The sequence below is a fragment of the Melanerpes formicivorus genome, unplaced genomic scaffold (assembly GCF_026170545.1).
Source record: "Melanerpes formicivorus ecotype bairdi unplaced genomic scaffold, bMelFor1.0.p_v2 SCAF_3, whole genome shotgun sequence".
Lineage (NCBI taxonomy): Eukaryota > Metazoa > Chordata > Aves > Piciformes > Picidae > Melanerpes > Melanerpes formicivorus.
In genome coordinates this window covers 20,538,224-20,552,677 of record NW_027142355.1, presented here as the reverse complement: position 1 = coordinate 20,552,677, position 14,454 = coordinate 20,538,224, and the positions used below count along the sequence as shown (strand labels likewise).

Here is a 14,454-nt window from a genome sequence, read left to right as displayed (position 1 = left end):
GAAACAGACTGAGTACACCAATCCTAGTGACTGACTTAGTATTTGTATTTCTGGAAGCTGTAGTAAATGGCAGTTTCTGAGTTGCTGCTGCAGGTTACAAGAACTACCAGTAACTCAGGAAAGTCAAGCTCAAAGTAGTTGCCCTGTTGGATCAAAAAGCACTGACACCAGGCTTTTAGTAATTAAAGCATTTAATCTGTTATGCTTTTTAGTGTTTAGCACATGCATGGTTTTGGTAAGTTTAGTGAGAGCCCTTCATTTTTGGAACATTGAGTTGGTGTAGGCAAGTTTTGGTTTGGATCTCAGAAAGGAAACCTTTGGCTTGAACAAGGTGTTGTCTCCTCACTGTTGACACTTGCTCTTTCTTTGAATTTCTTAGAGCTTGGAAGGAATGGGGCACTTTTGTGCATTTCATCTAAATTTTTTGCCTATTTCTCGTCTACTTTCCTGGAGGGAAAATAGGCATTGATTTTTGGGGAAAGGATGACAGAAGGGGAGGGTGGGAGGGGAGAGATGTGTTTTTATTCATAGTGATAGAGAATAAAACATATTGTCATTGAGATATAGTCGCTCAAAAACCAAATTATTTTTATTCAGCTTTTGTTATTATTTTAACCACTAATAGTAATAATAATTTATGAAAGAAATTATAATTTTTATTCCAGTGTCATACTTCCCCTACCAGAGAATGTGAAAGAATATTTGCTGGATGATGGAACGCTTGTGGTTTCTGGAAGGTAAGGAGGTGTTTTCCCCCCACCCTCCAAGTATTAATACTGTCGTATATTCATAGTGCTATTTTGTGTGCAAACATGTTTTGCATAATGAGTTTTCTAATTTCACTAATCTGGCTGCAGTAATCATCATCCCATATGAATATGTGAATCCTAGCATGATAGAATGGCCCATGTTGGAAACGACCTTGGAGATAATCTACTCCAACCTCCCTGCCATGGGCAGGGATGCTTCGCAGCTAGTCTCGGCTGCTCAAAGCCTCATCCAGCCTGGCATTGAATACCTCCAGTGAGGAAGCTGTTGCTGTTAATAAAACTCAACTTGCTGGTGTCTCATACAGATCCTAAAATCCATTTAATACACGTGATTCTAGACCAAGTAGGGGCAGTTCTTTCATTTTTTTTCTACTCCTCCTTTCCTTGTAGAGTCTGCCAGTCTCTCGCGTGTACAGCCTGCTGGTTTGGCTTTGGTTAGCGCCAGTTCAGAGAGGCTTGGCCTGTCCCACAACGTTCACATGCCTGCTGCCTTATCCAGGGATGAACTGACATTACCTGGGTTTTATTCTCAGTAAAATAAACTATGCAGCAAATTGAGTAATTTTGGAGTTTATGTAATCATTCACACATATCTTAATCCTTGACAATAGGCGCACTGTCAAGAGAGATTGTGGAGTCCCCTTCTCTGGAGACATTCAAAACCCACCTGGATGCATTCCTGTGTGGCCTGCCCCAGGTGATCCTGCTTTGGCAGGGCAGTTGGACTCGATCCTGAGTTTCTGTAGTCTATGCATATGATAAGGCTGAATGTCCTATATGTATACCCATTCCAAGATTTTGGATAGAGGATGATAAGATGGATAGATAGGAGAAACAGTTGATAAGAACCCAGGCTTTGTGCTTTATTTTCTGCTTGTGATCTGGCTTCCTTGTAAAATGATTATTGCATGCATACATCTTATTAATGATTAGACTCAGAAATCAGTCCACGCTCTATCTTTTCCTAACTGGTAGTTTGCCTCTCACAGAGCAGCCAATTAAGCTGTGACCGTAAGGGAGCTATATCTAATTTCTCAGGAATCAATTTGTATAAAATGGAAGCTGTTTAAGCACCTTGTAAAGATGAAAAGTCCCTTTGAATTTTTTAAAATTTATTTATTTATTAAAATAAAAGGCGTCCAGAAAATTAGTATTATTTTCTCTAACTTTTTTTTTGGGGGTAAGAAGTAATATAATGACCTGCTTCTGCAAAATTTTGCAACTAAGTCAGCAGCACACATTTAATTTTTAATAGGCCTTCAGAAAAGTTGAAACTGAGGATTTGACTACAGCTATCCTATGTTATGCAAATAGTTTCTGCTGCCTTCAATAGAATAATGGACAGATGTATAATTAACTGAAATAATATTTTTGAAGGTATTTCACATTTAAAATGCCTTTTACAAACTATTTTTTTCTCAGAGTTGAACTTTTTTAGCTAGCATTGAATGTGATCTTCTTGCAGTCAGACCAAGATTGCTTTTAATCTTCAGTAAATTGATATCTGACCTCTAGAACTGAATTGATAGCTTAATCCCTATGAAAGTGCATTAAGGAACTCTAGAGCCTTGGCTTGTTAAAGAGTTGACTTTTGGCAAGGATGTACATTTGACACCATGTTTGTTACACTGAGTTGCTGTGACTAAGTCTTCAAAAGCTTGGTCTTCTCCTTTAAGATCCTCACTATTATATTGGCTAAGGAGCATCAAAAGTCACCTAAAACTTCAGAGCAATATTTGCAGCCGAGTGCTTTCTCCCAGACGTGCTGCTGTGTATATGATCAGATGTCCTCTGTGTAGAAAAAGGAATTTTTCAGGAAGCTGCTAATGACTATGTATCCACTTTCTGTAGGATCTTCCCTGTGTGGGGAGTGTAAGAACATTTTCTTTTCAGAACCAGCAATTCACAGGATCACATCTGAAACTCAAGTTTTATAAACTTTTCCTTGGATAAAGAGTATTGAGGCAAAGCATAATTTAGATTGAACTTTTTTTTTATAAAAGGAAGCTTGTTTAATTTGTGCTTCTGTCAGAGTACAGTAATAGAATAGAATAGAATTAACCAGCTTGGAAGAGACCTTTGAGATCATCAAGTCCAACCTATCATCCAACACCATCTAATCAACTAAACCATGGCACCAAGCACCCCATCCATTCTCTTCCTAAACACCTCCAGTGATGGTGACTCCACCACCTCATCGTTAGAAAGGAATTGTTAATGGGATGTCAAAAAAGCTTAAGGTTTAGAGTTTTTAGAACAGAAGATAATTTGGAAGAAGCCAAGTGTTTTGGGTAGGGCCCAAGTCTAATGCCAGAGTGTTCAGCATTCAGTTTTCTGTACTGGCTTGCTCTGATTTTTTTATGGGAGTTTTGAGGCTTAATCCTCTCACAAAAACATTTTTAAGTCAGCTGCTGGTAGATGCTGTGGAAACCTGATGTATATGATAGAGTCAAACTCCAGTGCTTAATTTTTTTCCCTGATAATTTACTCTCTTAGAGATGATCCGCCAAGTCATGCTCCGGAAGGGAGTGATGATGCAGAGGAAATACAGGTCAGTATAAAATGTCGGTTCCTTTGGTTAAAATCAAGGATGATGCCTTTTCTGCATAATTTGTAGGTTAGGAGAGTACTTCACAAAAATAATAACCTCATAGTAGTTGCCTTGAAAAACTTTAAGCCATCATTATTTATACTATGATGTTAGATAATGTTTAAAATATTTCTGTGGTCTTTCAAAGAAGACTATTTATTTGATAATTGCATTTAGAATAGAATAGAATAGAATAAACCAGGTTGGAAGAGACCTTCAAGATCATTGCGTCCAGCCTATCATCCAACACCACCTAATCAACTAACCCATGCAACCAAGCACCCTGTCAAGTCTCCTCCTGAACACCTCCAGTGATGGTGATTCCACCACCACCCCGGGCAGCCCATTCCAATGGGCAATCACTCTCTCTGTGTAAAACTTCCTCCTGACCTCCAGCCTGAACCTCCTCTGGCGCAGCCTGAGATTGTGTCCTCTTGTTCTGGTGCTGGCTGCCTGGGAGAAGAGACCAACCTCTGCCTGTTTACAATCCCCCTTCAGGTAGTTGTAGAGAGCAATAAGGTCACCCCTGAGTCTCCTCTTCTCCAGGCTAAGCAGCCCCAGCTCCCTCAGTCTCTCCTCCTAGGGCATGTGTTCCAAGCCCCTCACCAACTTCATTGCCCTTCTCTGGACACGCTCCAGCAAGTCAACATCCTTCCTAAACTGAGGGGCCCAGAACTGGACACAGTACTCGAGGTGTGGCCTAACCAGTGCAGTGTACAGGGGCAGAATGACCTCCCTGCTCCTGCTGGCCACACTGTTCTTGTTGCAGGCCAGGATGCCCTTGGCCCTCCTGGCCGCCTGGGCACACTGCAGGCTCATGTTCAGCCTACCATCGACCAGTACCCCCAGGTCCCTCTCTACCTGGCTGCTCTCCAGCCACTCTGACCCCAGCCTGTAGAACTGCATGGGGTTGTTGTGGCCGATGTGCAGAACCCGGCACTTGGATGTGTTCAATCTCATGCTGTTGGACTCTGCCCATCTGTCCAGCCTGTCGAGGTCCCTCTGCAGAGCCTCTCTACCCTCCAGCAGATCAACTCCTGTCCCCAGCTTGGTGTCATCAGCAAATTTACTGATGATCGACTCAATGCCCTCATCCAGATCATCAATAAAGATGTTAAAGAGCATGGGGCCCAGCACTGATCCCTGGGGGACTCCACTACTGACTGGCCGCCAGAATGTTGACAGATGTTGGAATTGAACTTAATACTGTTTTATGCCCTGAAAAATTAGAGGAGGAGTACATTTGCAGGAGCTGTTCAATGAAGCAAAAATTTTCTGTGGCTGTAATAGCTCAGAAAGATGTTCTAGAAGAAAAATGTGAAAAAGGATTGTAAGCACAGCCTGTAAGCACAGGTTAAAAAGGAGATGAAAAATCATAAGTGAAACTACTGGGTCATGGAGTTGAAGGATTGAAGTGCTGGAGTTGTAGACAAACTTTAGACAGGGAAGACTGAGTTGGGAAACGTCCAAATTTGTGATATAAGCCACAGTTAAAATATGTAAGTGCCTTCTTTTATCTGTACTTTAGAACAGCACTTCTGCTGAATATACAAAACCTTTACCATCATAATTGAAGGATGGTGATGGTATTCTACAGGAGCTCCAGGGCAGTGATTTCATCTGCATGTTGTAGGAAGCCTGAATTCTGATGTTCTCATAAATTATAAAGGTGGTCTCAGGAAACCAGTAAGCTTTGTTTTCTTTCTGTTTTTAACAGTGGTCAGATGATGAGAATACTACAACCCTAAAGGTAAGGTCCTGTGAAAGCCTGAGGTGGGTTTGTCAGGATCTTCTCTGCAACCTTGCAATATGAACTTGTTACTAACTAAAATGCTCTGTTGCTATGATTAACATTTTTCAGACCATTCTAGATAGATGGCAGTGTAGATGTCTGTAACTTTAAAGAAGTTTTGCTGGCTTAATTATATTTAACTAAAAATAAAATGCTTTTCTTCATCTGTGACAATCACACACACGTTAGACTATAGGAAATTAACTGAAGCTTGGCTCTAAATTTATCTGTCTTTCATTTTCACCACTTTGAATGTCTCCCAATTACTTAATCAGATTGGATGTAACAGGAATGAAGCCACTGCAGCTCAATTTTCACAGTTCTTCTCTTACACCTGTGGCATTATTTCTTCCTAAATAAGTTTCTGTCTGTCATGGTTTGCTGTTGTTGTTTGTTTGTTGTTGTTTGATTGTTTCTTTGTTTCCTCCCTCCCCCTTATCTTTATTCTTTTCTTACACTGTGCCTGGCTTAGAATCAGGGTCATAATTGATAGTAACTAGGCTTCCTTGATATTTTATTTTTACACCTGTTTTTTGAAACTTGCTCTTGCCCTATCTTATGATAAATCCCAGGTTATAGTTCTCTAGTGGTAGTAAGGTGAGCTGTGGTTGTAATTGATATGATTTGATGAGCTGCCTGAGTCATTGGGTAGAACTTTTTTCCATTGCCCCTTCTGTATTCTCAAGAAGAATTAGATTAAAAAAAAAATCTGCTTTTAAAGAAAAGTGCCTTAATGTTCATGGCTTCCAAGTCAGGCATTCAGAATTTAGGAAATATTAGAACCTAACTTGTTTATGCAGCCTTGCAACTACCTTCTTCTGTGTATCTCTTTACTTTGTTCGTCAAATGACACAATGGTAACATTTCCCCAGGGAGGCTTAATATGTGCTGGTATTACATACATAGTATGAATCCTGACTTCTGTCAAAACAAGAGGTTACATCAGAATGCTGTGGATGAAGAGCTTTACTTCATGCAGGTACAAGTTCTATAATTGGCTAAAGCTCTAAAAATAATGTAAAATAAGCAAAGTGCTTTTTCAATTTTGTGAGGGTAGTTTCCTGTGGAGAGTAGGTAATGTAGTGAGGAATGATTCAGAATGTTTGAAGTTCAGTCAGGGTCACTGCACTAAAATGTGAGTGGGTTTTTTAAAGGGGGCTTCAGAAAGGAGGTACCAAAATACAAGAACTTTTTGATGACTTGTATGGCTGTGAGGATTTTGTTTTAGAGACATTAATTTGCTTTAGCCTAGAAGTTATCTTTGAGTTGAATTGAAAAATACTCAGGCAGAAATAGTCTTCTTAAATACTTCTTTTTCTATAACTCCTGTTACATGAAAAATGTTTTACATGTGCCTGAAATCCTTTTCTATTATTTTGAAGACCAGCAATCTTCTTTTTATTTTTTCCTTTTAATTTATTTATGTTTGTTTGAGTTTATTTCATCACATCCAGGGCGGTGTTTATAGCACCCTGAGTAGGCTTTTTTCTACCCATCATCTTTTGTTTACAGTATTGATACAACTCTTTATAAAACAAAGTTTTCTAGTTCAACCCATCCCTTTGCAATGTGTCCTCTCTTTTGATGCAATAGGTTGTTAAAGAGCTACTTAAAGATCTAATTTAAGAGCTGATGAGTTAAGTCTTACTAACAACATTGTGTAAAACTAAAGCTTAAATGGGGAGCTGTCACTTTAACTGCTGATGAATTGATTGATTTACTCCTAAATTCATATTGATTTATGTGCCCCTAAATGCAACTAGAGACCTAATACAGAACTGCTTCCTTTTTATCTTCTAATACTTCTACAATATTTGTATTTTAGTTTTTTTAGAGAGATGCTTAATACAAAACAATGTTTAGAAGTTTGTTCTTAAATCTTCTTGGATCTTATTTGTATACAGTAACCTCCCATCAGGTATCAAACAACAGGTGTGTGTTTAAGGTCTATTTATTTGCCTTGCACCTTTGCCAGCTGTTGCAGCTTTCCTAATGAAAGTTACAAAATTTCAGGGATTTTTTCTCCTGGAGTTCATGAGTCTGGCTAGTAATGACAGAACTGGAAACATCCTTTCTGCTTTCTCTTGAAGAATGTTAGAGCTGATCGATTCTCAAGTGATTTATTCCTACAAAACCATTATTTTGTGGGATTCTTAGATCCTGATTTTAAACACCTTTATTGCCCTTACAGTATGCAATTCTAATGATATTTATACACAACCACACTTTGCTATCAACTGTATTAAAATTGAGCTTTTTATTGTTGTTCATCTTTGTTCAGGCACCAGAATTTCCTGAGTTCACAGCTAAAGTTCAAGAAGCAATAAGTTCCTTGGGTGGCAGTGTTTTTCCTAAACTGAACTGGAGTGCTCCACGGGTAAGAATGCTGACTCCCAAAACTTGTAGCAAATGTTATCATAAGGACTTTTGTTTGGTTGATCTTAATGCATTGGAAAGTGGAAGAGGCTAGTGGTTCAGATGAAGGAAGAAGTGACAAGTTATCAGTGGAGTATGATACAGCAAATTGTTCTGATGGATTAGAGCTAGAGTGTGCATCATAAACCCCTGTATCCTTTTCACAGATAACAGCATGATGGTCAGAGTCATCTCATTTAGGATAGTAGTTGGAAACTTTACCTGGGATAAAAATGAAAATCCCCATATTAAAAAACAGAAACAAAACCCCAAGCAAACAAAAAGCCCCCCAAAACCCAACCCAAACCAATCAAACAAAAATCCCCCCCAACACCAACCAATTAAAAAACAGAACCAACTCAAAACCACTGCCCTCTAGTTATTTTAAGGTACTCTAACTATACTTTAAGGATGGGTGCACCCAAATGGTTTTGTATAATATTCTCAAGGGAAACTTTTGTTCAGTCAAGCATCCCAAGAAAGTGCCTGGAATCAGTAAGGCAAAAACTTTTTCTTTTTAAATGGATTTGCCTGGCTTTCAACAGAGTATTCATAAGAAAATCAACAACTATTGTCCATTGTAACAGCTGATTTTTCTCTATGTATTTTGAATGTTGCATGACATTTATATGTATCTGCAGCCTGCGTTCTTTCCTGCTAGTAATGGTGCATGTTTGGATAATCTTTTCTGATTAGGATGCCTACTGGATAGCAATGAACAGCTCTCTGAAGTGTAAAGCTCTCAGTGACATCTTCCTCCTCTTCAAGAGTTCAGACTTCATTACTCGTGATCTCACTCAGCCGTAAGTAGATTTCTAGTAGACAATCTTATTTCCACACAGTCAAAAAAATCCCACTTAAGCCTTTGAGGGTAACTTCTCTGTTCTTTGAAAGATCTCACTTTGCTGCACAGTAATGATAAATATTTGATACCAAAATACATACCCATGTTTGAAAGTTGTTCAGGCACAGTAATATGCGTTTCAAGTATAGTACTAAGTTAGTTGTTCTTTTAAGCTCCCCCAGCTCCTTCCCGTTTCTTTGTTCCCCTCCACCATGCTTAAATAAATGCCTGGTCCAATTTACTGCAGAACTGCAAGGCAGGGGTAATAGTTACAGATAACATTATAAATATGATGTGCTTGGGGTTTATTTTATCTGCTCACAAGGATTTAATTGTATAAAATAGTTTCTTACTGTAATACTTGCATCTAATTCCTGTCATTTCTAAAGTACAGCCTTTTTCTGAAAGTAAAGTTAAGTTAATGTTATTGTTGGGTTTTGTTTTTTTTTTCAGCAAAGCAGAATTTCATAGAAAGAGGGAATCCAAGAGATTGTTTTCCAGTGATTATTCATTGCTTATTTATATTGCTGCAATATTTAGGAGACTTGTCAAATGTGGGGCCCTCATTCTAAGTGTTTTATAGAAGGTTACCAAGGATAATAGTCCTATGTTAAGTAGCTTATCACCCAGTAAGAGTTGTGTTGTCTAAAATGTCAACCAGTTGCATTAATGCTGTGCAACTGCTGCCTTTTTTATTCCTGCAGCTTTAATAACACTCTTCCCCCTGTACTTTGTTGATACATTAAAAAAAAACAAAAGATAGGTAGCCACATCCTCATCTTTATCCTTATCTCTGCATTTATGGAGTGCTAGTAATGTTGTCAGCTCAATTTTGATGCTGGGTTTTACACTGTGTCTAACCTACAACATTATGAAGTGACAGAAGGAAGGGAGTGAGGAAACAGTTTGAAAAGTATGTTGATATAGGTAAACGTTTGTGAGCATTGAGAATTCGGGATTGTGGAAAATGAAAGGGGTAGGAGAGATGAGAAATCTGTAGTTTACATTTCAGAGGTTAATGAAATAATGATCCTCAGAGGATTTTAGGGCCCTGCAAGGATGGTTTTTTATTTTCAGGTTTTTCCCTAATGGGAGGCTGGGTGACCCAGCCAGGTGTCTTGAGGACTGTTTGCTCAGAGGCTTGAGCTCTAAATTGTAATGTGTCCTGGGTTCTAACTGCTCTCAGGACTGAACCTTGTGTGTCTGAAAACAACTATATACATTGTATCAGACCTTTGTGAATATTAAACAATATGGAGTTTGTATTCCACTATCCTTATGTATCAAGAAGTTCAGCAAAATGTACCCTGAACTCCTTGGAGAATTCCTGTCTGGTTAGTTTGGCATGCAGTCCGGTTAGTTTGGGATGCAATCAAGTGTCCCAAGCACCACTTGATTTAGAAGATACGGGGTTTGTGTTTGTGCTCTTAGTTATTGCCATTTGTGTGGCAGAACGACTGGTTAACCTATCTTCACTGAGGCTGAAATCAGTGCGTTTTCTGTCAAGTTTTAGCTCATATTGGGTAAAGTTAGTCTCTTAGCTATTCACCTTGCTCTCTGAAGACAGTGCAGGTTTGGTGGTAGAAGCAGTGAATGCATTCTGGCTCCTATGCTGTGAGGTTTCACAGCATGGGTGTTAACTTGAACCATCAGTAATTTCACCTTAGGTTCACACCATGCTGCGAACAGCAATGGTGAAGCAGCCTGTAGCAGCCATGTTCTCTTCTGCTAATCCTGCTGTGGGAGAATAACCTCCAGCAGAAAGGTGCCACCTCAAATTGTTGGAGCCAAATCCATTTAGACTCCTTTTCCAGTGTGCACACACTACCTGGAAGTACAGGTCAGCTAGTGGAAGATAAGTAAGCAAACCTTGTGATGTGTTTGTGGGATCACCACCTAATATAAAGGTTAAATTCCATTTGATACGTCTTGTATTTATTTTCCTTCTGGTAAAGTCTAGTCCAATGTTTCTATCTATAAATTTGGGTTATGGTGGTTTGTTTGTTTAATCAGAATGGGCTTTGTGGTTTTGCTAAGGTAGAGTTAACAGTGGCAGTGCAGTTGTGATCGTTTGAGGCTGTGCGTCAATGTGCTTGCATTTTCCACATTGCTTGTAAAATACAGCATTCCCTTTTGCTTCTCTGGTTGAGTTAGCTGTGGGTTTTTTTTTTCCCCTTTGTGGGGGAGAGAAGGCTAGGCCCTTCTCTCTCAAACCACCACAGCAGTCTTATGTGGATGGAAGTTGTACTCATGGCTAGGAGAACATGTGTAATGTGTAAAATCACTTGGGACTTTATCTTCTATTTTATGTTGTACTTGATTACAGCAGAGATTGTGTCCATGATGTGCAGGGTACTTCTAATTTACTCAGTTGTTTGTATAAAATGTCCCCATGCAAGCAGTGAAATGGTTGCTGCTGAATCAGAACAGTGATCTTCCTTAATTATACTATTGATTAGCTGCCAGTTCCCTAGTCCTTAGCAAGCAGAAATTAAAAATACAGCTGACATAAGAACCTGAAGTGGTGAACAAATGAGAATTGGATACATAATACATCCAAATCCCTTGGAAGGGCTACTCTAAGGGAGGCTAAATACACCATCTTTCTACTTTGATTAATACACGGTATTGTCCAAAAATTTCTTGCCTGTCTAAGCAACAGCTGAAACATGGTATACCCCTTGTTTGTTTGTTTGTTTTGTCTTTTGTTAAATTATATTAACTTCAAAATCCTTGGGTCATAGTGTGGAAAACAATTTACAATGGCAACTTGGAAATCTGTTTCTTAATCCAGTTTTGCCAGTCACATGTGACCTCTTCCTTCTTCTCCTATTACCGGTATAAAATAGTGATTTATACATCGTTCAGGTCAGGGAGCTGCCCTTGCAGAAATAAATCTACACTGCTCCAAGTTCTAAGAAAACTTAAGCTATGCAATAGTTCAATACAAAACATTAAAAATATGGCCTTAATGCAGATATACTGAGCACAACTCAGTGAGCTCTGACTATTTTAAATCTTTGGGTTCTCTCATAGTTTTGGCACTTTGAAATGCTCAGAAGAATGAGTGAATTTTGTTCATTTTGTGTAAATTAAAAACTCCTGAGTGATGCACGTCATGTAGTTGATGTTACTGCTTCAAAGCAAGCATTGCATTTTACTTATCTGAGTTCACAAAAAAACCATGTCTAATCCTTAACTTTTCAAGTTTTAATGTAGGCTTTCAAAACTTTAGGGTTGTGCATACGTGATTGAAAAAAATAAATCCCTTTCTAGCTGGTATTTCTGTTAAGTAATTAAAACTCTTCTTTGGAACAAAAATCCTTTTAAAGACCTATTCTGTGGATTGGTTTAGAAGACAGTTTTCTTCCTTGGTGTAAGAATGTGTGGGTTATAGTTGTAAGACGTGACTGCCCATCTTGAGACTGGTATAAATATCAGCAAGAGTGCCCTTTCAATTATGAGCTTGTTGCTAGATCATGCTCATTAAGAAACCTTGGAAATTCAGGAACAATCTCTGAAGCCTGACAGTTCTACAGGGCAGGACTGGATGTTTTAAATCTACAGTTGTGACTATTTGGATTTTGAACACTAAAATTGTTTTTCGTTTTCCAGTTGTTTAATAATCACAATTATTATTGTTTAATTCATTAAATTAATGAATTAAAGTCATGTAAGTTCAACTTTGTTGAAAAGCAACCCAATGCAGAACATCTTTTGCAGGGATTACCCTGTGACTTGTTATAGAGGGACTCTGAGTCACTTGCAAGAATAGCTATTTTCTGATTGTTGTAAATTGACTCTCAGTATTTTATTGGATCAGCTGGTGCCATGGACCTGTTACTTCCATAAGATCATTCCTGAACACATCTTGAGAAGCTGGTTGGGCAGGTGAAGTAAAGAATCTAAAAGTAGCCACTCAACCCTGCCTAAGCCCAGGAAACAGAGTGAAGGGACCATCTATGCCACGTTTAGTAGGTAAGAAATATCTACTAGGGTAACAGAGCAGGTGAAACAACTCCCACTGAGCAAAGGCTAAGTTTCTAAATGCATTAACCTGTGAGATACAAAGGAACATGGGGCAAAATGCAGATTATTTTTTTAAGATGTTCATGGGAGAGGTTGGATAAAATTTCAGTGCCTATTTCTGAGAACAGTGGAGAAAGCCAGCTCTTGACTGAGGTCTAGCCTATTAGGCTCCTAAAGCCCATTGTTTAACTTAGCTAGTAGATGTTTTCCATCCTTTTTGTGTTCAAGCTAACAGTCTATGTTTTTGATACCAGACTTAATGCTTCTAAATACCGAGTTGCAAATTATAAAGAAACAAAGCGGTTTTTCTGAGGTGTGATGAAGAGCAGCTTGTGTTTTCCTAACAGAAGATAGGAGGCACTGTTGGCTCAGGAAGATGTGACCTGGCACTCAGCATACCTTTTCTGCAAGAACAGCAGTTTTTGGTTTAGACTTCAGTATAACCAGTTTTGAGATGGACAGTTCCACATGGGAGGATGTGGACAGTGAAGCCTTTGATATTTTTATTTGTTTTTCTTCCTTTTTTTTCCCTTTTGAGGTTTTATTCAGATCCCACTTTTCCTATCAATTTACAATGTACAATGAGATCCTCTATTGAATGGTGCATGAATTTCTTATTTCTTTTGGTCCTTAAAGTTCCAGCAATGTTCAATACTCAACAAATATAATGCAGTTCAAAAGCTGATTGTTAAATGCTGTGGTATCTCCCGTAGCATCTTCATAGTCAAGGTTAACAAGTATGGATTGGATGATTGGACACTAAGATAGATCAAGAACTGGCTGAAAAACAGAGCTCAGAGAATTGTGGTCAGTTGGGCAGAGTCTAGGTGGGGGTCTATGGCAAAAGGTGTTCTCCAGGGATCAGGTTTCACCTCAGCCTGAGGAGAAACTTCTTTACAGTGAATGTGATGGAATGCTGGAACAGGCTGCCCAGGGAGGTTGTGGAGTATCCTTACCTGGAGACTTTCAAAACCCAGCTGCATGCATTCCTGTGTGCACTACCCTAGGTGATCTTGCTTTTGATAGGGGGATTGGACTTGATCTCTGAATGTCCCCTCCAACCTCTAACATTCTATGAGTCTATGAACTCTGAGCCTAGCAAAACTGCAAACTCTCATGAGTTTGGTTTTTTTTTTTTCTATTGTCTTTACAGATCTTAACTTGTGGTGAATATAAACTGTAGTTGAGGGCCCTTATCTTTTTACATAGGCTTACAGATATGTACGATCTGTTTGATAACAGTACTTTTGGAAAGCATGCCAGCTATCACCCTTCTTTTCTGTGTGCAGTGGATACTGAAGTCTAAACTAAGACATGTGAAATTTATTTCTGCTGGCAGCATGCTGAATGAAATCTTAGGATAGCTCTTCACTTCAAACTGAAGGCTAGGCAGCCACATCTTACAAATGCAATGCTTACGTTCGAGCTGTTAAACTTTTGGATTGCTTGATTAAGTTTAGTGCCAAAAGGAAATAGTACAAATGCTGTCATTTAAGACTGTTTCTCAGCAGTGACCCTTTACACAGTTTTGTGCATCTAAGTAGTTTGTTGCCAATAAGGTCATTGAATACACTTGGAAGGAAACTGCATGTTCTTTTGCTAATTTCCTTTGAATGTGACAGGATTTATTGCAGGGTTTGCTATAAACCCACAAAAAGGTACATAGAAGTTGGTTGTAACTGCCACCATTCTTGATAGTTCCTGGAAGGTGACACACAGAGTCAGCTACACAGCAGGGACAAAGCCTTGACATTTGATTGCAGTTGTAGAAATAGTTTTTTTTATTCCCACTCTCAAGAGATTTGAAAGAGTATTTAGGTGTATAAGTATTTAGGTATTACAAGGGTGTATTAGAAGGGGTGTGGTTAGTAGGTAAAGAGAGGTTTTCCTCCCTCTCTACTCTGCCGTGGTGTGTCCAGTTCTGGGCCCCTCAGTTCAAGAAGGACCTCAGGGAGCTGCATGAAAGAGTCTGCCACGGAGCCACAAAGATGATGAAGTGGAACATCTCCCTTCT

The 14,454-nt window shown here is 39.0% G+C and overlaps 1 protein-coding gene across 1 annotated transcript in view; it reads left to right on the top strand.

Annotated features, from left to right (window-relative positions):
• CDC123 (cell division cycle 123) overlaps window positions 1–14,454 on the top strand; it is a 39,346-nt gene that overhangs the window by 749 nt on the left and 24,143 nt on the right. The window contains exons 2-6 of the mRNA XM_068168365.1: window positions 666–737; window positions 3,267–3,321; window positions 5,078–5,110; window positions 7,434–7,529; window positions 8,264–8,370. Of these exons, the coding sequence (XP_068024466.1) occupies window positions 666–737; window positions 3,267–3,321; window positions 5,078–5,110; window positions 7,434–7,529; window positions 8,264–8,370 (363 nt within the window). The remainder of the gene's footprint in view (window positions 1–665; window positions 738–3,266; window positions 3,322–5,077; window positions 5,111–7,433; window positions 7,530–8,263; window positions 8,371–14,454) is intronic.